The 22,815-nt window shown below is 39.7% G+C and overlaps 1 protein-coding gene across 1 annotated transcript in view; it reads right to left on the reverse strand.

Annotated features, from left to right (window-relative positions):
• LRMDA (leucine rich melanocyte differentiation associated) overlaps positions 1–22,815 on the reverse strand; it is a 1,074,443-nt gene that overhangs the window by 214,020 nt on the left and 837,608 nt on the right. Inside the window, exon 8 of the mRNA XM_073878762.1 lies at positions 11,611–11,695. Within this exon, the coding sequence (XP_073734863.1) occupies positions 11,611–11,695 (85 nt within the window). The remainder of the gene's footprint in view (positions 1–11,610; positions 11,696–22,815) is intronic.

Genomic DNA, 22,815 nt, shown 5'->3' on the forward strand with positions numbered 1-22,815 from the left:
AGAGCAGTTCTTGGTACATAGTTTGTGTTCAGTAGATAGCTCTTGAATTAATAAATTTCTAGGGATTCAGAAGAAGAAAAGGAGGCTTTAGAACATGTTCTTTGTACTGTTTTTGTTCTCCTTGTGCTTTACAATCTTCCAGATATGCCACCATTTACTGCTCTGCCTAACCTGTTCTCCACAGGACTTTGGTTATTTGTGCATTGTATGAAGTTCTAGAAAAATTCCAAAGGAGCAGATGAAAAAAGGGAGAAATAAGACATAAGAAGGAATGCTCTCTCAAGAAGAAGAAAATTTGTGGGGGAGGATGGTTATATGGGTTTCTTTAATCAAAAACAAAGAAAGAGACTACATGTTATCCTCTTTGACTATTCTTGATTGTGAAGAAACTGATGAAGTAAAGCAAGATAAATAAAGGAATAAAGAGCTAATCCACAAGAGGGAAGACTGTTTTTATTGCTCTTACACAGATGTCTGTCCTCAGAACACAGGGAAGTTTTTTTTCCTTTGGGGGAGGGTGGGAATAAGAGTAGGGGAGCAGCAATTTAAATTGGAATCGCTAGGCCGTCTGTGTTTAGGAATTAGAATTGCATTGTTTTCCTGGCTCCCCACCCCCTCTTGTCTTTTAGTTGAGAAACATTTGCCCTGGAACAGCACACAGAGTTTGCATTAGCATCCCTGAGGATAGAACTCTGACCCCACAGACTAAGGAAGCTACAAATGGAAAATTCCAAGTTGCTGTACTCTTTTATTTTCATGCTAATGCTTCTGCAGAGAGTATTTAAAGAAACAGATGCACAAGAATAATAAAGAGTTGAGGACTAAGAATGCCTCTGACAACAGTGGAGTGTTTTTCCAGCACAGCCTTGTATCTATCAGTGCTTGCACAAGTTCAGACGGGTCAAGGTGAAACCCTGGTTTTATTTTATGAAAAAGCTAAACTAACATAGATATAGAAAAATCCTGGGTCTGGGTTTCAAATCCTGACTGGATTTGAAAGTTGCTGCTTCACTTTACTTCTTTCAGGCTACACTATTCAACCCCCAAAGACTGATGAGCATATCCTTCAGTAAAAGCCCTTGGGTAATGGTGATTTCCCAATCTCCCTTGCCAATTGACACTCAACTTCAACAATACTCATCCTTTCCTCAGATCCAACCTGGATGGCGCCCACTGTATGTTCAGCCCCCTGGCTATTTCCATTGTTTTCCCGACAAAAAGAAAAACTTCTCATCTTTTTCTTAGAATAACTTCATCCTGGGTATAATAAATTCTCAAGTGCAAGACATATCAGAGCACTACACTCTGAAAAGCCAGATAGTTTTAATATTCTTCTCTTAATATGCAAATTTCCATACACATGCTTCACAGAGGAGAAGCTAATCAAAAACGTAAAATCATCATATCTAACCCCTGCTTTAAGATTATTTCTCACACACCGCTCCTCTGGACTATGGCCAGAAATTAAACAAGAACTCTACTTGGTCTCCCCCCAAGTTCTCTTTTCACACCCTGAAACCACCCAGGGAGAGTTCCTCCAGGTGTGTCACCTATACAAATGGGATGGCTTTTAGAATTTTTATATTCAAAGTCCTCAGGAGCAATAAATGGGTGGAAATAGGTGAGTGGAGACAGAAGGGATGGAGGATCTGTTTTGAAACAGCATTTCTGTATCAAGTACACACTCCTCTCTCTCGTTTTGTAGGTTTATAAAAGGTGACTATGAGAAAGAACTCTTAAGACAATTGGAAGTAGGGAGTGGGCGGAGTCTAGCCCTTTCTATATGCCTGAACAGAAGAACTTAGCAATGGCCACTCCCAAGTGATATGATCAACCCAGCTTTTTCATTCCAACCTATTTGTTTTCAACTTAGTTCTCACCTTCCCCCAAGGCTACCTCCCAACACTTTCCTCTTCATTCACTGAATGTCCCTCCTCTGTACCCTTGCAGGTTGACCTCTGCTTTCTGTGTGTAGGGCCTTATTTCCAGAGTTAGACTACAGGATTCCTGAAGGCAGAGCCCACCGCTTCTTCTGCATCTCCTACAACCCCCAGTGCAGGGTTCCTCTCAAAAAAGAAAAAAAAAAAGTGGTTGGCTGACTGATTGAAGAAACAGAAACAGGCCCCCGCAGTGACCTGAAGCATATGGAATTCTGATTAAGGGAAGTGAAAAGTCAAAAAGCCCAATATTGCACCCTTTATAAAGTACATGTATCCCATCAAATCTGAGGTTATTGGAAAAGTAACAGCCCTCTCCCCCAACCAGCCCCAACCCAAAATTTCATTAGAATGGATAAAGAACCAGAGCCGTAAATATTCATGGCTGGGAGGGAAGCTGGAGGACAGCAGGCTGAACTGAGCAGGTGTTCACCTCACTCAATTTCAATCCATTTGCAGCCAACAACGTCATTGTTTGGCCTTCTTGTGCTCACCGACAGGCCATTTTTCATGATTTTACCATTTCTGGCCAAATGCAAACTTTTTAATTAAATGTACCACATGATTCCAGATGTTTGTTTATTTGTTCCAAAAAGGTTGTAAAATCTCTACATGAGGAAAAACCTGGGACAGGGGTAAAGTTTTCTACAAGATACAGGGAAATGAATGAATTAGAACTGGAATGGGGAGGTGAACGCTGGGTAGAGCTCTCAGCAGAACAATCTAGACCAAAACCATGGGCTTCAAAAAGTTCTCCTTCCAGAAACCCAAGATTTGGGAATAAAATAATACACTGGGCACTTACCAGGTTTTTTGTTTTTTGCTTTTTAAAGAATGTAGCTCATCCTGAGCCAAAGATCAGAATGAGAACAAATTTTTGTGGCTGCTCTGCCTGCTTATTGTCTGTTTGTTCCTGTTGCTATGAGCCCCACTACATTAATTCCAGCAGCCTCCCACTTAACAGGCCAGATCAGAGCTTATGCATGAGTGGTAGGGGAGCATCCTGCATGGGGGGAGGGGGGAAGCAAGAGAGCAGCTACAGGCAGAGACCACAGCTTCCCATCCACCATGCCAGCTTCCTCTCAGCCTTCTGTTCTCGCCTACCAACTCTAAACATAATCAGTTCCTAAGTCAGTCTATTGCATTTGCTCCACAATGTTCCTCATATTCCTACTCTTCTTCTCTGTTCCCTCATCCAGCCAGCCACTCCAGGTCTTCATCATCAATGCTAGATTATTTCAACATTACCCTAACTGATGCTGGGCTCTCAGTTTTGGTTTCAAAAGCCAACATCAGAAATACTTTGAATAAGATGGGGAGGAAAAGCACTAAATGTCCATTTTCCCTGAGGCCTGAGCCAGAGATACCCTGTGACCAAATCATCAGCAACCTTGAACAGCAATTCCATAGTGGCCATAAGGTTTCCTTTACATTGCCCTCACCCCTGCTCCACTGGCAATGCCCTGGCCCCAGCTGTCTTCCCCATCTGTTACCAAGTTGTTTACTAAATCACCTTTGCTAGAAACCTGCTCTTTGGAGGCAGTTCAGTCTGTAGTCACATAGCCTTTTATCAAGAAATCCAAAGCTTCTAAAACTTAAATGCCATCCCACAGTGGCCTCCTTGATTCCACTCTTTTCTTTCCAATTTCCCCCTCCTACTTCTTGCAGATTAATAATCCCATAGCACAGCTTTAAAGCAAATCTAGATACTTCTGCCTATTCAAGGCCTGCCATAATATGGATCCATCCCGCATATGGATCATTTCTGACTTTTTCACCTCATTTCTGACTTTTTCAAAACTGGGTCTCTTCTTACCCCTGTGCTTCTTCTTTACCCATTTCCCTTTTTTTGGGGGGGTGGTCAGAGGAGGGGGGATGCCCTTCTTCTGCCCTCCATCTACTCATGGCCTACTTGTCCGTTCAAGCTCAAGGCCAACATCCTCCAAACAACCATGCCTGACTATTCTAGTCTTTACTGATTCCCATCTTTTCTAAACATTTACAGCACTTATAGCCCTTACCAAGTAAGGCAACTCTTACTTATATAATACATGATATCCAGTTTGGTTGGCATTGTTTCATTTTGGTATGTCCTCAATCAAACCATAAATTCTTAGAAGACAGATACCATGCTCTCTCTTCCTGAATATTCCACAAACCCTAACACATACTTTGTACACAGTGGATACTAAGAAAAGGCAGGGGATGCTGGAGGACTCCTTAAATGAAGGTGCTTGGAGCAATGTTTGTCACTGCAGAAGGCATATTTGGCCATGTCTCAATTCTTCACTTGGAGTGGAAGGGATAAGAAATAGCCCGTGACTCTAAAACTTCAGGACATTTGGAATCTTCAATCCTGTCAATCCCAGACTCTCCATTTTTTAAGACAGAGGGACATGTTTTCACCACCATTTTTTATTTGGACTGCCTTTTGGGGGAAGGGTTATCTCTTATCCTGCAGAAGTAAAGTTCCTGTTGGGAGTACAAGGCATGATTCCATTTTTCCTCCCTTGCTTTGCTTCTGAAACAGAAGAGCCAAATTCGTAGCCCCTCTGTGTCTACGAGTGCACAACAATTCTGCCCCAAGAGTAGAAATAAAGCAATCATGGAGACTGCAAATGAAAAATCATCCTTGGAGAAAAACGATAGGAAATGGACCCCTATGGATTTCAAATGCTTAAAGGAGGCTGCTTAAAGTTCCTGGCTGAAGTCCATGCCAGTCTTGGTAATAGTCTAACAGATTCATCCATCTTCAGATTCCACTTGGCTTGCTCTTCCATCACTGCCACCTTCCCAGACAGTGAGAGCACACATGCACATCTATCTATATATATGCGGAAGTTTTAATCTACACTACCCTCCATTCCAATCCACCCAGCCCCGCTCAGTACAGAGTGAAGCTATTGACCCTGCAAAGCAGCAGAGAGATGAATTTGATGACCCAGACTAGAGTTTTTAAACCATTTCAGCAAGGTGTAGAATCAAAGGAAAGTACAATTTATTCAGCACTTAGTAAAGTCCTTTTACTTTGGAACGGAGCACACACACTGAAAATAGACTCCCGCTGCCACGCAGATAAAATAAACCTGTCAACCACTACTGTCAAATCACTAGTCACCTCGATTAAATAAAGGAAACTTTAGCATCTCTCAGCATCTGAGAATTCCACCAAGATTATAAGCCCATAAAAGCATTATGAAGGAAAGAAAACTAATGTAATGGGTTCTGTTGAAATGTCATCAGAGGAAGCATTTTACATAATTAGAAAATGCTAATCATAGCTCTGCCCAAGGAACCAACACACTCTTTCCCTACACAGCCAGGGCAAAGCCACAGCACGGAGTCTTAAAGAGGGGAGCTGAGGCCATGCACTTATCTAACCCACAGAAGAAACATGTGCCTGTCAACAGCAAGGAGGCCATCCTAGCCAATTGCTAAAGTGATTTTGTCTTATTTCTTCTCCCTCCCTCTCGCTCTCTTTCACAGCTTTTAATACACTTTCTATGGAGAAGAGTTGGATCTGCCATACTTCTGTGAACCTTCAATGACTCAGAGATGTTTTCTGAGAAATCATCTGAGAGTTAGCTCCTTTGAAAAAAATAATCAAAATATTTTGGAAAACAGCAAGAAATAAGCAGGCTGCTTTAGTCATAGGGTCTGATCGCAGGTGGGACCTACCTGGCAAAGTCACCATAACCATCAGATTGCTTATTTCATCTTTTTCAGTGGTCAGTGAGAACAATGAACAATAGACAAAAAGACACCTTGATGCTGAACTAAGATAACCTAAATAAATGCATCTATTTTCATTGAGTCTGTGCTATTATTCTGTGTAGATTTTGTTTATAATGATCAAACCTACTTAGCTTTCATGTTCCCTGTGGGTTGACAAGGCAAGATGGTATGACTATAAAAAAACAGGAAAATAATTTTTTTTTATGTTGTCTGAAAGAGACAGATTGCCTCCAAATCCTCTAAGCCTAAAATAAATTGTGACGAGCAGTTTGGTTATCAAGCAGCCCCATCTTGAGCCCTCCCGAAAGTATTCTGTTCACTGGCATGCAGTTTTTCTGGGCAACATCTCCCCTTCCCAAACATCTTTGTCTACATTGCCACATCTTCACACACATCCATTAATTTTCCTCTTATTCATTTCACTTTGGCTTATTTAAATAGTTGAAGCAAAACACTGTATTTATGGCTTCTGTGAAAATGTATTTTATGATATCTCTTGCTAAAACTGTTTAAAAAATAAAAATAAAAAAACGCCTGCAGTTTTTCTTCCCACCCTTTTCTTGTTTGCATGGCAAACATTGAGCTGCTTCATGGAGATATACACAAAAATCAATTCCTAAGCATAAAATGCAACTCACATTAAGGAAACTGCAAACGATAACTAATTATGATGAGTTGCTATGTAAATCATTCTATGACAGTCCCAGCAATCAATTTCAAACACAAATAGACCAAGCCCTGGCTGGAGAAGAGGATGAGCACCTAACAACTGTTCAAAACTAATGGCAAGATTGCCAAGGATGGGTGGAAGGAGGATGGCTACCATCTCGAAGCAAGTTTCCACAGATGTCTTCTCAGTTTCCTGCATTCTTTTTTTCATACATCTAAAGGCTGATGCTTAATGCGACCAGATAACAATGACATACCATAAGCATCAGAGAAAAAAATAGTAATTCAGGGACGCTCACTGGGCTTGCAATTACTTTGTAAAATGTGCACACAAATGCACTGGAATGGGACCCTCAGTGTGATCGCTACTGGAAATGTTGGATCATGGTATGCGCGTGGGACTGCCTGCTATCACCTTGCATCACCACCAGCCTCTTCTAAGGTTTTCTCCACAGCTCAGAGGAGGAACTGGAAATTGCATTTCTGAGACTTCCCTTGGTACATGGTTCTAGGTTAGAATGAGCCAAAGAGAGACACTTTGGAGTACGACTTGGAAATCCAGAGAGAAAGAGAAACAGGGCAATGCCTGGGTAGTTCTGTTGTTTGAAGCAGTGTCCACCTGGCCGCTGCAGATAGAGAACATCAGTAGTAGATTCCCAGGTGTTCCTGAGATGTGCAGAAACTTCAGCCAGCTCTCGAGAATCACCAGCCTCCGTGAGAGACTGAGACTCTGGGTGGGGTCCTCCCTGACTGGACCAGCCTCTCTCTCATTCCTTACATTAAACCCCTTTATCATGTGAATACATAGTGGGCCTTCTATTTTCCCTATCTGAATTCAGACAGATGTCATAGTATCTACCCCTTTGGTTTTTCAAACTATCTCTCTTCTTGAATTTATAGATTTTTAATTTAAAAGAAGGGATGGAAGGAGAGTAACAGACAATTCTTTGAAGAGGCAAGGATGTTATACTTAGCTGCAGACTTAGCACAGGCTGTAGAAATGCACCCCTGGCAGTGGACATTTCCAGGCCATTTCTCTGCTTGTAATTCCTTCTTCCCTCTAGCACAATGCCACAGTCAGTCCTGCATTTGCTTCATGTCCTGTGCGAAGGACAAATGTCATGGGTGGCCTGGGAATCAAGGACACAGAACTCGGACTTTTTTTTCCCTTGCCTCTGTCACTGAGTGGCTCAGTCTCCCCGAGCAATTTTTGGTGCTTTCCTCTGTTAAATGGCAATAATAATATTTACCCTCCTTCCTTTATAGGGTTGTCTTGAGGATAATATGGTCAACTCACTAAATAGAAATGTCTTCCCCAAAAGACACAATGGTCTACATAAATGCAAATTCCATTTCTAACAGCTACCAGATAGAGTAGCAATACCTGATATGCAGGTATATGTCCATGCACATAACATATTTAAAGAAACATTTCTCGAACAAACACTCCAACACTCCTCCTAATGTGGATACCCACAACCCACAGACGATACAGTAAGCAGACTGCCACTAGGTAATAACTGGGATTCCTGACACAGCCCCACGGCCTCTGTAGACTCCAAAGACATGTTTAGACCTCGAGAAGAATTCCCAGAGAGATTTCAGGTGCACCATTCTAAAACCACATCTATACCACAGCCTGCATCTTATGGTGCATCCAGGCCCTTCTTTGAGAGCTTCTGTTACTAGTAAAATAATTCCACTAGTTGCTTCAGTTCATCCTATTTCCTTCTTACCATCAAAACACCAGAGTTTGGAAACTATGACGTTAAAATTATTATCTATTTGGAAGTTATACAATGTGGCTAAATGTTGTATGAAAATGAATCAATACATATGGCCCCAACTGCGATGATTTGGGTTTGTGAAAGCAACAGAGTTGAGGTCTGAGGTCCACAAGGCTGGCCTTTCCTTCCCCTATCACCTACTCCCAAAGGAAGATGGGTCTTCTTTCCAGACACAATGAAGTTATCTCACATATCTAAATTACTGACTTCCCCCTGGGTTTCTACCATTCATCATTTACTGAACAAATATTTATCGCACTCCTATTAAGCAGAAGGCCCTGTGCCAGGCATTGCAGGTATAGTAGTGAGCAAATAGACACCATCTCCTCCATTGCCTCCAACAGCTTATAGACTGTCCGGGAAGACACTGGGGAAAAAGCCTGAAAAATGAACACTGACCCAATATAAATGTGTGGGGTGAGATCAGAAAAGTCTTCCTTACAGCTGTGATAGTTACGCTGATACCTGGGGGATGAGCAGCAGTCAGTGATGTGCAAGAGAAGAAAGATGAGAATCTGTACCACCTTCAGGGAGCTTTCATTTGTAAAGAGTTCAAGACCTACATATACTTGACCTCTTTCACACAAAACAGAACATAAAAAATTGCACTAAGGAGATAGAAACAAATATTCTAAGTACCTCAGAAAGGGGAAAAATCAATATAGAAAAAAATTCATACAAGAAGCAAAAAGTACTGTGCATTACTATCCCTATAATGCATAGATTAACTATAAATTACAGAGGGAAAAATAGAGTCCCCCATCTCCTGATAATTATTCTGGGCCCAGATTTCCTTTACATTTGAATCTACAGTCCTTAGGACATGAATCTTGGGTCTATCATACTCGACATTGGAAGTAACATAAAAGGACAAGTAAAGGGAAAATGGCATGTATAGAAAAAAATACCAATTTGCACATGAACTACTGCTCACCAGTTTATGTAGTTGTTGGTGTGGAATGAAAAGAGATTGAGAACTGGATGAATCAAAAATTATTTGCAAATATAACTTCCACTTCAGATTTTTTAGACCAAGTTTCAGACATCATGGAGGATTTCATTTGGGCAAGAACTGATGTAATTTGCCTTCGCAACGTGAAAGAGCCTCTCTGGACAAACATTTGTAAGCAGTTTCCATAAAGGTATTAACAAATGATAAACAAATAGCTTGGTGACTTATATGATCAAAAATTTATAATAATTTCTTTAACTTAAATATAAAAAAACAAGGTGGCACTGGGGTGCCTGGGTGGCTCAGTCAGTCGAGCATCCAACTCTTGGTTTCAACTCAGGTCATGATCTCATGGATCGTAAGATGGAGCCTGCATTGGGTTCCTCACTCAGCAGTTGAAGATTCTCTCCCTCTGCCCCTCTCCCCACTTATGTGCACTCTTTCTTTCTCTCTCTAAAATAAATAAATATATCTTTTAAAAAAAGGTGGCATTAAGTGGTTTCATTCTGGGTGCCTAAAAATCAGGTTTTTACCACTTGTTATCATATGATTCAGGCCAAGCTAAAATAGATCAGTGTCATCTCTTCCCTACATGGATCAGTCCTATAATAATTCAACCTTAATGAGATTCTTTGGCTCTCTCTTTAGTGGTGTCCACATGACCACAGGCCCAAAGACCTACCTGCCATTTCATGATGCTGACTTGCCTTTTTTCACTACCAGGTGCTTAGCATTGCTCAAACAACCAGAGCATTAAACTTATAGGCACATTCCTCAGTAAAATTGAGATATCTGTTGCTGGGTCCTCTCAACAACAATGTTCCCATTGATGCCGGGCTCTGACGTCATTGAAGAGCACTTGTTTTAACTCTAAACACCTTGGGCATTTTTCCATATTCCAAATATTACTCAACATACCTTCAAAACTTGTATTCTTAAATTCCATTTCTTTAAGGTTCAGATTTCTTATTTTACCATTACAGTGACAAATGATCTTTGTCCTATTATGGAGGATTATCATTGATCTGATCATGTCCTTCTATTGTGAAATCTCAATTTCATGGCTAGATCAACTTTTATAAGTAGGCTTAAGGGCTATGAGCTTTCAGTTCCTATGTAGAGTACTCAATGGGCTATAGACTAAAAATACCTTTATTCAAATATAAGAAACCAATAAATAAATCCATGAGGATATAATGCTAGAGTTAATTCATTATTCTGTCTAGATATGCTATTATTATTTACCTAGGGGAACTCCCCTTCCCTCTCAAAAAAAAAAGTCTCTAAAGGAATATGTTTGACACTTCCATAAGGACATTCAGCGAAGGAAATCTATACACGCCCCTCAAAATATGGCATGTTGGCAGCTATTTGTTCTACCTGCCTTTGAGCAAAGTTGATTTTCACAAAACTGACACTTAGTGAACAGAATCATAATTGAACCAAAATATATGTAAATGGAGAAAAGTTCTACTGTTCCCAGACATCAAATAGGCAACACAGGTACAAGTCACAGACACCTGGAATCCTGCATTATAATCTTGACCATTTCCTGCAGAAGAAGAGAGGGCCATTTGCCCAGAGCCCACATGTCTTCTCAGAGTGCCAACTTCACCACTTTCTGGGCCTCTCTACAGCCTTAGTTGCCACCCACCCAGCCTACAATGTACCTGGGATGACAGACCTGGAACAGTACTTATTCAGTGTTCCCTAACTGTATGAGAGGAATTTCCTGCTTGGAGAAATGCTATTTAAAGTATGGAATGCCCTCAAACGAAGCCTGTTCTTACTTACCATTGGAGGGTAGATTCACAATTAAGAAATGTGGCTGTCGGAACCAGGATAAAATGGGGTAAACAAGTTTTACTGTAGGGCCTCTTCCCGTCCCTCCAGTTCCGACAAAGGTGACCATACAGTCCTTGGTCTAAGCAACCAGCTTAGGGACAAGGCAATTTTAAATTATATTCCATGCAGACTCCAGAGATGACAATAGGAATTCAAGGCTTTGGAAACACTGGGTAAACCAAATTAATGTTTTGGGATCAGATAATTTAAGGAAAACTGTGCACCAACTCTCTGCCATGTTGCTAGGCAAACTGGAATTTCTTTTAGCTTAATGTAGAGTTCATTCATTTTGAAATTACAGATTTCAACTACTCTACTCCCCAAACAATGATACTTTTACAAATATTAGTGAGTTTCCCAATTCTCTCCATCACTTTTGCTGCAGGTAATGATCTACTTAGTAATTTTTAAGTATTATAATCTCTTTACTTAAAGCAAAAAATAAATCAAATCACAAAATTATATTAGAGCATGGATTTATTTGCCTTCCCAGCAGACTGCCACTAAATTCTGTTTAATATGAGTTAAAATCGCTAGGTTTGACAGGTATGGTTTTCTCATCAAGGACTTGAAAAGCACTGTGTTCCTTCTAAAGTGCCGAGGCAGCAATAATGAACCCAGAGCTCTGCACAGCCAAGTGTCCCTCCCTGCAACCACTAAGAGCAATAAAAAGCCAAGTTCCTACCTCGATGATTGGTGAGATCCCTGGAAGCAGAAGGCAGGGGTGTATAGTGGTGCACTGGAGAGGCCGTGATGCAGTCACTGGAAGCCTGTGTAATAAAAGAAAATGTCAACATGAAGTAACACCAAACACTAAATACCTTCATTTACCAAACATGCCTCCTAGGGATCTGGGCCTGGAAGAAATATTATCAACCAAGAGTCTTAGGAAGCAAGAGTTGTCTGTGCTGAGATAATTTTCTGCTGAGTGTAGGGTAGCATACAAAGCTTTGAGGAGCCTTGGTACAGGTGGAAGGGCCCTGAGACAAGGGAACCCCTTGTTTATTTCCTGAACTGAAAGGAGGAGGAAGAAGAAGGGAGAGAGGGTGAAGGCCAGAAATGATATAGAGCTAGATTTCTGTCACCTGCCTTCTTCCAGTACTTCCCACAGATTAAATGTTCACTATGAAATTTCTCTGGAAACCAGTGAGGACGCTGAGCTTTGCCCCAGAGTGGATGGGGAAAAATGGGGCTGGTTTGTGTGGGCCCCGTGGCACTGAGACACACAGAAGCTGAGGGCTCAGCAGCAGGAAGTGACCGTACTGAAGGATATAAACCATTGCGCACCTTGCAGTTGGGGTTCTGGCTAAGTTTAACAATAACACTGAAAAACTCATCTGAAATTTGGGATATAATGGTCATCAATAAAATTTTGCCATTCCAAGACTTAAAAGAAAATGGTATGAAATGTATTTTGAAGATGATTTTTTATTGTACACACACAGCTCTTTAACCATCAAACTGTATATAGTGTGACCCATATGTGTAAGTGGTGCTATCTTTCTCTCTCTCTAGCTCTACAACTATGGGGATGAGGCCAGGAACAGAGGACTACAGCTGTCGGGTCAGCTGTCCCTCAGAACCAATGACCGGTCTGTCACATTCAGAGTGTGGCTGCTTATAGCAAAAAGCATCACCACTGCAATTCTTACTGAGACTTCTGAATCAAATACTTTTTTTTTTTTTTTTAATATCCAAAAAAGAACATCTGCTAGGATCAAAATCCTAAGCTTACAACCTTTCCAAGCTTCAAGAAAAAGTAAATTTCATTAATGCTACATTTTTCTTTCTGGAATAGGAAATACATTCTATGGGATATATTTGCCCTGCTAGGAGGAGGCCTTTTCTCCAAAGAGATTATCTACATTATAGGAATCAAAACTAAGTAGGAGATTAGACCTACTTGCTAGAAAAACCCTTTAAACACTGCTTCTGACATTTGAGATGTTTGATTAAGCGGCTTTCAGTGGAGACTTATAGAAAGAGTTCTGAATGGGGCAGAATCAGAAGCTCTGTCCCTAAGGTAGAGACAGATTTCAGGTAGCATTACTTCACTCCAGCTCGAAGGGAAATATGTGGTGTTTAAAGCTTGATCCAAGCGTATTGGGTCCAGAAAGATAAAAGTTCAGTCACTAAGAAAAATGTTTTAAAAAGTAGACAAGATTTGCTACATACTACATCATTAGATATTTAGGATACTGCAAGAACACAAAAGAGTCAGAAATTAGATTAAATTTCAAATACTAGAGTCACCACATGTCCCTCCATTTGGCAGTCACCCACGTGATAAATGAGACACAGTGACAGTCTTCTAAATATGGCACTTATTCGATGCTTGAGGCAGCATATATGGGGCAAAGTCATAGGGGCCATCCTTCCATAGATCTACCATACTTCCTTAGTAAAAGGCCATAGTTTCTCTGTCAATGTTTCTATTCCATCTCAATGCTAAAAAGGCCTACAATTCCACTATAAGTTTTAGGTTGCTATACTGTGATATTTCTTAGTGCATTTAATTTCAATTTGGGCTGTTGACAATTTGATGACAGCTTTTCCTAAAATTACTGGAAGAAACTACCTTTCAGCAAATACCTCTGACTGGGCAAAACATTAGAGCTTTATAACCCAGAGTAAAATAGCTATTTACCTTTATTTCCAGGTGTAGTCAAAGCAAAACTGGTATGGCCCGAGTTCTGTTTTGCAGTCATCATTCTATGCCTAACGTCCAATTACTTTTCGGCTCGGTGTCCATTTATAAACTTGAGTCATGAAAACGAATCCAGGAAAAGAACAATTTTGCAAACGGTGCCTTTCAGTGGAACATCTATGGCTGGATGTTTAGGGAAACTACTACAAATTAAGATTCTAACTACCAGTTCTTTGACTTGGCTCTTATCAAAATGAAGTCCATGTGATCTTTTCAATTTGTTCTCTGAATATTATGTTTGCAGGCACAATTAAGAAAAGTATGATTGTCATATGGAACAAGTGGACAAGACAATGTCTTCAACTTGCACACTACCTGCCCCCAAATAAAGAACTTCCTTGGCGCTCCAATGGCGCAGTCGGTTAGCGGTGGTACTTATACAACAGTGTGGGCGAAGCAAAATAAAGAACTTCTCTTGAAACTGAAGCAACATACCCACAGTGTATTGAGTATGAGATGGTAGAAATGTAAGTGGAAAAACTTAAATAATATTTCCTTTTACCTGAATTAAGAAGATATTCCCTAAAATGGGAATAGGGAAATTTGGGTAAATCTGAATCTTCAGAACCACAAATCCTCTCAAATCTTTGAGTCCTTGCCAAATTTCCTAACTACCTATGGCAGAGAATTATACTTTTACATTTTACTTTTGAAATCACTCCTGTCCTGGGGCGCCTGGGTGGCTCAGTCGGTTAAGCATCCGGCTTCGGCTCAGGTCATGATCCCAGGGTCCTGGGCTTGAGCCCCTTCTCCCTCTCCCTCTCCCCCCACCCCCACTTGTGATCTCTCTCTTTCTTTCTCTGTCAAATAAATAAAATCTTTAAAAAAAAGATATCACTCCTGTCCAAAGATATTTGTAACATCTACAACAAAATATTAGTATCCAGAATACATATGTCCCTAAATAATTGAAAATACAATAGAAAAATGGACAATGAAAACGTCAGGCAATTCAAAGGAGAGAAAACCTGAGTGGTCAATGAATGAAAGAGAAGATGGTCAAATTCACTAGTCTGAAGAGCAATGCATATTAAAACAAGACAAAATTTTTCCACTCGCCATCTTGGCAAACTTTCAAGTCTTACAACAAGTGCCAAGGAGAAGAAAGGGAAAGAACTTTTAACCTCTCATCCCTTGCCATTGGGAATGGACACTGGTTCAATTACTTTGGAGAGTAATTTAGCAGCATCTAGTAAAATTGAAAATTAGTACAGCAACTCCATTTCAAATGTATACACTATGGAAAATTTCACTCAGGTCTATAAAGTGGAACATAAAACAGTGTTTATTGCATGATTATTTAGAACAGAACAAATTGGAAGTAGTTCAAATGCCTGTCAATGAGGAAAATGGATAAATAAAATGTTGTATATTCATATGACAGAATAATATTTAGCATTTAAGAGTAATAAACCTGATCTAGGTATCTCAACTTGAATAGGTCTAAAATTTTAACACAGTGAAAATACAAGTTGCAAAATGATAAATATGGTATAATATTTATATATATGTAGTTCTTTGACATCATGTTTGTATGGAAACATCTAAAAATTATACAACTTAAACACTAAATTCATGAAAATGGTTTTCTCTGCCAGAAGGCAGAGTAATAGGACTGGGGCTAACAGAGTGGGAGGAGCTTCAATTATATATATATAAGATTTATTTATTTTAAGACAAGGCTTAGAAACAAATATATCAAATATTAGAAAATATAAATTCTGTCCCTTGCCAGTGGCAAAGTAATTACATGTGTTCATTATTTTTCAACTTTTCTACATTTTTGAAATTTCTCAAAATTAAACAAAAAAAAAAACAGAAAAAAACAAGGTTCCTGTGTTCTCTCTGATCCATACCATCCTATATTGATATGAACCCATAATGAGAGGAAATTTCTTCAAACAGCTTCCCAATACTCACACAACATGGATTGAGGCCATTTATGGTTGGCTTTTTTGCAATGAAATATCCCATTTCTGTTTTTTCTAAAGCTGCTAAGTGTGACAATAGATTGGAAAAAGCTGTTAAATAATAGTAAATATGTACCCCCTTCACACCAAGGCTTGAAATGATCATGCCAGCCTGGTAAGTCCTTCCGCCTAAGATTTGTCAAAGCATACTGAAGGTCTGTATCCTCTTTCCCTACTCACAATTGGAGAGCTGCTGATAATTTTTTAAACTCACATCAATAATGATAATAGTCACTAATATACTGTACACTGCAATTTCCATAATGCAGGAAGGAAGGAGAACTTTGGCAACCTCACTGGAAAAGAGTCAATGGGAGTATAGCACACTCCATGAGAGACTTGCAAAGTGAGAATTTCACTCAGTGGTTGCAGAAAACAAATGTCTTCAGATGAGTATGTAAAATTCAAGTCCCTTCCCATTGGGTGCATTCCATGGAAACCTGCATTCCAATGGATATTTCTGAACATCATGGATGCCCTGAAGGAATATGATACAGACCACAGGAGGACTGATTTGGCAGGTTTCAAAACAAGAAGAGGGCAGCTACAAAATTGTTTAATAGACATAAATCTCCTACTATTTTTCACAAAATACCATCTAAGACCACATCTCTACAACTCATTCCCCATTACTCAGCTCAAGTGGAGCGCTTTGGCATGCTCACTCACCCTTAAATCATACACAGCATAAAGTGATCCTGGGTCTCGGAAATTTGTCAGCCTCCTTCAAGTAAAAGCAATCTTCACTTTTCATCACAATTCATTCCCTGAAACTGTGGTATAAAGCTGACTCTTCTAAAAACATTTATTTTCTTTCATAAGAAAAAGCATCACTCAGTTAGTTATCAAGTATTTAATAACCACCTACTACATGCCAAGCCCTGTGCTGAGAATACCAAGAAAAATAAAATGAAGGTTTTGGTTGCATTACTGACTCATCAAAAAAAAAAAGATAACCATGATTAATACTGGTTATTAAGAGTCACCGACTGGTAGCATGACCCCCATACTGTGTATTATTACAGAAATTTGTCCCTGACCTCTATTATGACACATGAACACATGGAACAGTGATTATGTCCTTGCTTGTTTCTTATTCGTACTAAGAGAAAGTTTTCAAGATTAACTATATTAGCTTTCCAAGATTAACAATACTATTAACCCTTGTACCTAACATGCTGCCAGAAATATAGAAAGAAGTTAGTGCATGGTGACTGAATGAATAAAACATTTTAATGTCAAAGATAAAACTGGCTATACAATGATTATAATTCAACACAACAAAAGCGTGAGCCACGTTGCCAGAATCAGAGGTAAAAACTTGCCATCACCTGAAAGATTAAATTAGAAGCCGAAGAACCCACCTGAAGGAGATTCCTGATCTGCTCCCAGGTGAAGGCACCATACCTTTCAGTGTGAAGCAAGACAGAAAGCCTTCATGACAGACATATTGGGTTGGGAATGACAGACAGGTTTGGGAGCAGAAATGGCCATATAGTGTCAGATCCAGAAGTCAAGAAATTGGGAGGGAATAAAAAATGGTAAGGTAGGTGTAAGGCTGAGTCAATAACCAAGAGACTAAGAAATATCCCAAAGGAGCAAAAGGCAGAGTCTGGGCAAGAGCCCAGCATTCAGCTGAATGAGGAAGCTGAAGGCTGGTTCAGGCTATAAGTCAGTCAGAGAAGGATAGGGTGCCAAAGACTTCTCTGAAATAAGGAAGCCCCTCGAAGGCAACAGCCTGGAGCTTCCCATTGCTTCTATCTGGTATAAAGGGGTCCAGTTCTGCCAGTGGCTAAAATGGCATCAGGCCCAGAGTTATAGTTTAGGAATATTTGTGGAAGGAGGGAGGAAGGGAAGGAAGAAAAAAAAAAAAGAAAAAAAAAAGAGAAAGAAGGAATATGGGGCTTGGGCATTTTGTGGCCTATTACATAAATAATGAAATCATAGAATGTAGGAGATGCAAAAGACCTTACAAATCATCTAGAACGGTGACTTCCAAAATATTTTTAGCAGCCACTAATATAGCAGAAGGAAAAATAAAAATCTAAATATTGGGCATTATGGAAATAATCATGATTTCTTATGGCAAGCAAATAAAACTATAATATAAAAGAGGGAGAAATATGCCAAGATTTTTATTATATAATAGTAAGTAAACATAGTAAATATTAAAACAGTACATATGCTGTGATTTTTAACAATATAAGATTTACAATAGGTAAAAGCTAATAGGCAAAGATTAAAGATTTTTGTTGGGGAACCTGGGTGGCTCAATGGGTTTAAGCATCTGACTCTTGCTTTCAGCTCAGGTTATGATCTCAGGGTCGTGATCTCAGGTTTGTGAGATCCAGGCCCACATGGAGTCCCATGTGGGGGCTCTGCACAAAGTCTGCTTGGGATTCTCTCTCTTTCCTTCTCCCTCCCCCTCTGCCCACCCCTCCTCCCCCATACGCCCACATTTGTTCTCTCTCTAAAATAAATACAATCTTGGGCGCCTGGGTGGCTCAGTTGGTTAAGCGACTGCCTTCAGCTCAGGTCATGATCCTGGAGTCCCGGGATCAAGTCCCGCAACGGGCTTGGGAGTCTGCTTCTCCCTCTGAAACCTCTTCCCTCTCATGCTCTCTATCTCTCATTCTCTGTCTAATAAATAAATAAAATCTTTAAAAAAAAATAAATCTTTAAAAAATGATTTCTGTTAATGTGATTTAGAGTGATTTGATTTTTCAACTTATTTAATTATGTCATTGCTTCTTGCAATTTAAAATATTTAAAATTTAAATATTTAAAATCCTACCTATATATCAGGGCTGATATAAAACAATGGAATTTTCCATCAACTATCTTTCTAACCTCTCCCATCAGAGTGAGGCGAGGTGGACAAAGAGGGACGAATAATTGGAGGTAAGGAGGAAAGAGAAGGGGATTGGAAAGAAAGGAGGCAAAGTGTGGTACAGGAGCTAATATCTCCTGAATGCATCCTAAGTGCTAATGGTTTTCCAGTGTATGAGGTAAGTCCAATTATTACTCTCATTTGAGAAATAAGAAAACAGAGAGGTAGAATAAGTAACATGTCCAAGGCTATACAGTTCTAAAGTCCACAGTGTGATTAAGAACCAAGTCAGAAGGCTAAAGCCCCCCACAGCCCAAGTTGTTTCCCCAGTGCCACCCTCTGTCTTCATTGGGGGGCCCCAAGATTTTTTATGACACTCTTCTCCTGACCATCACTTACCTTTGCCCCATCCCACTGTCAGCAGGGCCCTATCTGGTCCTTTCTGGTAAGAATATAGACTTCAAGAGCACAGGAGTCAAGACCCAACCTGAGAGTGAATGCCTTTACAGCCCCTAAGATAGGAACTTCTTGAACCATCAAATGAAAGAAAATTTACTTTAGAAAGTATGGATAATTTTAAAAGCAGAATATCCTGTCTATAAACAAATAATCACCTTTGTCCACAGAAATATGATGAAACACAATATTTTGCCTATAATTATTAATCCTTGCTAAAAACTTAGTTTTTGTCATATGCTCAAACATAGAACATGATCAGAATCTAAGATACATTATAATTTGCAAGTAATGAGTGTATGTATAATTGTGTGTGTCCCGGGGCGCCTGGCTGGATCAGTTGTTAAGCGTCTGCCTTCAGCTCAGGTCATGGTCCCAGTGTCCTGAGATCAAGCCCCGCATCGGGGGGGGGGGGGGGGGCCCTGCTCAGCGGGAAGCCTGATTCTCCCTCTCCCACTCCCCCTGCTTGTGTTCCTGCTCTTGCTGTGTCTCTCTCTGTCAGATAAATAAAATCTTAAAAAAAAATAATTGTGTGTATCCCATTTCTTGAGCACTAATTGTATGCAGGCATCTTATACACAGAGTTTCATTTAACTATCTCAACAACCTTAAGATATAAGTACCATTATTATTACCATTTTATAGATAAGGCAACTGAAATTTAGGAAGATTATATAACTTGCCCAAGAGTACCCAGCTATTATGTGGGCAATTTGGAATTCCGACCAACACTGCTTGATTCCATAGCCTGAATCCCAAAACTGTGCAATGAACTTGAAGCTTGAAGGTATCTGAAGAAGACAACCTTCCTGGACTTAGTATATATACACTAAGATAGATAATATATATTTGTAGTGACAGATGATTCAATCTATGTTAATATGTAACATTATGTGGCCTGGCATATAAATAAACCATTAAGTTATTTATTAGTAACTAATTGGCTATGTAATACAGACACAGTGTTTTCAGATCTCCTTGGCCATTTAGGGTTAACATAACCAGTGGGTCTGGAGTCAACCTGTACCAGCTCATAATGGTTAAATTTTCAGGAATCTTGTGTTAACACAGGCTTTATTTAAAATTGAATTGCATACACTTGTAATTGGATAAATTATATGAAAAGGTAATATATACCACAACTCATCACTTCCTACTTTACAGAATTTTACTGTTATTTATGCTCTTTACGTTATTTGTGTCTATTACAGCTCTATAGTGGAAATCCTATATAATGATGCTTTACTTCACATCTCTTTCCACATGTTCAGTGATGTTGCTTTGGTAGCCTGACACTGCCATGGTAGGGGTATTGACAGCAGAAGTTGCCAAATGCTACAAATTGGGGATTGACTTACTATTTTACTGATTTCCTAAACTTAAGAAAGTGATAAAAAAAATGTTAATGATGCAGATTAAAAATATATTGTGCCTTTCATCAATACGATGTGAATAGCATAAAAATGTGAGGAAATATTCTTCCAATATTCAAACCCTGTTATCCAGTTCAGTAAAGACATTGCTCAGGTCATTGACAAATGAGGGAAGTTCTGACCTGTTCAGTAAGAAGGGAAAATAGTTGATATTTCATATCAGGACTACACTTGTTCATCTACGAAAACTTAGATTGGCAATGGACATGAGAGTTTGGCCAAAATAATCAAAAATACTCTGTGAGAATCAACTGGTTGCATGGAATTTATAACAAAAGGCATTATATAATTTTTATTTGTAAATTGCATGTTACTCATCCTTTATATATATGAAAATTACAATAAACATTCATCCTTTTTTTCTCCCCCAGAGATCTGGTTAACTTTTACCAGCGCACCACTACATAATAACCCTTATTAAGTAACATCTACAGTATGTTTGGGGCTATGTAGAAAAGGGTTATTTTATGGCCTAGGAATGGAAAGGATAGTAAGAAAAAAGCTAATTAAGCTTCAAGGATTCTGTCCTTGACCTATTTACAACTTGGATATCTTCTACTTCTCTGTTTTCTATGCTCAGATGCCTTGCGGACCAAGATTTAGAGCCAGGCTCCATCCAGCTGTACGACCTTGGGCAATTTACTTAAACTCTTTAAGCCACTTTCTTTGACTATAAAATGGTAATAACAGTAGTCATGTCATTATGACGAGGATAACGATGATAGTTAAAAATTGCTAACACATATCAGTGCTTACTTTGTATCTGGGACTACACTAAACACTTTCCACGTATTAATTTATTCAATCTTCACAACATTCCCATGAGGCGGCTATAACCCCTACTCCTGTGTTACAGATGAGGAAAACTAAGGCCCAGAAAAACTGAGGAACTTGACCAAGGTCTCACTTAGTTTCTTGGGCTACTGGTATGTGGCAAGGGGGACACAAACCCAGGCAGCTTGCCTCAGTGGCCACGGTCTTAACCATTCTGAGCTTTTATGGCCTCTCTTCTCAATAAAGGTAAGAGACGAAGATCTTAGCATTGCTCATTAAATATTAGCTATGACTAATTTTTACTTCATTCTAATTTTGTATGGCCTGTAATTTTGTATAGCTTACCTCTTCAAGTAGATTTAAGTTTCTTGAGGGGTAGGACTAACGTTTCATGACCTCTCGGGCCCTTCATCGTAACTACAACAGGGATATGCTCATCATTACTTATTACATGAGTAGACTCTACCCCCCACTTGTCAAGCAGAAAAGTACTACTGAGATCCCTCTTGAGGGCAAAAATAGTGAGATCTTTATAGCCTTGTTATAATCTGGGTTCATCCACAGATTCGCTGCATTATTGTGATGGTCTAAACCAGCGTTAGTAAATAGCTACATACGGCATTTCTCATCTGTGTTTGTAGGATTATCTTAGAAATAATATTATGTCATGGTAGTCCTACAGGCTTGATTTATTTTGGCTTAAAAGAAGGAACTTGCCTCATGTGTCTCTCTTCCTCTCACAGAGATTTTTATTCTCGAGGGCTGTGGGTCAAGTCCTGTCCTTGGAACCAGAGTAGTTTTCCAAAATGAGGTGGAGCCAGCTCTGTCAAGCTAGGCCAGATCTGCTGTCAGTGCCTTTCCCAAATACATCAGACCCTCTGCTTGTAAAAATAAATTGATACCAATGCAAGAAATTTATTAGGAGATGACAGCCCAGTTCATAATGGAAATATGGAGAAAACATCATCCTTCAAAACTGACAGTTTATCCATCATGCCTCAGATTCCTGAGATAGAAACAGACACTGTCACATACAATCCGCTGAGGACACGTTGTCTTGGATTTCCTTATGACGGGAAACTCTGAAATAATCCAGAAGAAGGGAAGGACTTGTACTGCCCTTAATGTGCTCGGCCGTAAATTTTTAGCATTAGTAGAAGAAACATGTGGCCAAGGAAATGAAAGATGAGGGAAGTCAGGAGGCCTGGAATTCTCCAACGGCCCCCTTCTTTCTCTCTCTCGGGGGTGATGAACTGGGCGAGGGGTCAGAGAGGGTGACCGCACTGCTGTGAGGGACATCAATATCCTGTTATGCGTAAGCAGAGCCAACAGGTGGCAGGGCACCACTGCGGACACACCACAGTTGGCTCTGCTTGAGGTTTGGGGGAGCAGGTCACCTTGCCCTGCTAACTTTCCAAATGTGGTTATTTTGCTTAGCTTGTTATTTGTATTGATAAACTTGAGACACTTTAGGAAGGCCATTTTAATTAGGAATAAATGCAAGGAAATTTGTGGGGATCACAAAAGGCCTGATCTTTGCAGGCTTAATGAGGTGACCTACACAACCCCATATGAAATAATTGTGTATTGTAGTAAAAGCTGCTTTGGAAAATATAATCGTGGTAGTAAATTGGAATGAAATGAACGTGGTCTTAGAGGGAAAAAAATATTCACTGCCAATTTTATGGGGCCTTAAAATATTTATGTTCTAAACTTGCAT

The sequence above is a fragment of the Callorhinus ursinus genome, unplaced genomic scaffold (assembly GCF_003265705.2).
Source record: "Callorhinus ursinus isolate GAN/ISIS: 27379988/994484 unplaced genomic scaffold, GSC_fseal_2.0 scaffold31, whole genome shotgun sequence".
NCBI lineage: Eukaryota > Metazoa > Chordata > Mammalia > Carnivora > Otariidae > Callorhinus > Callorhinus ursinus.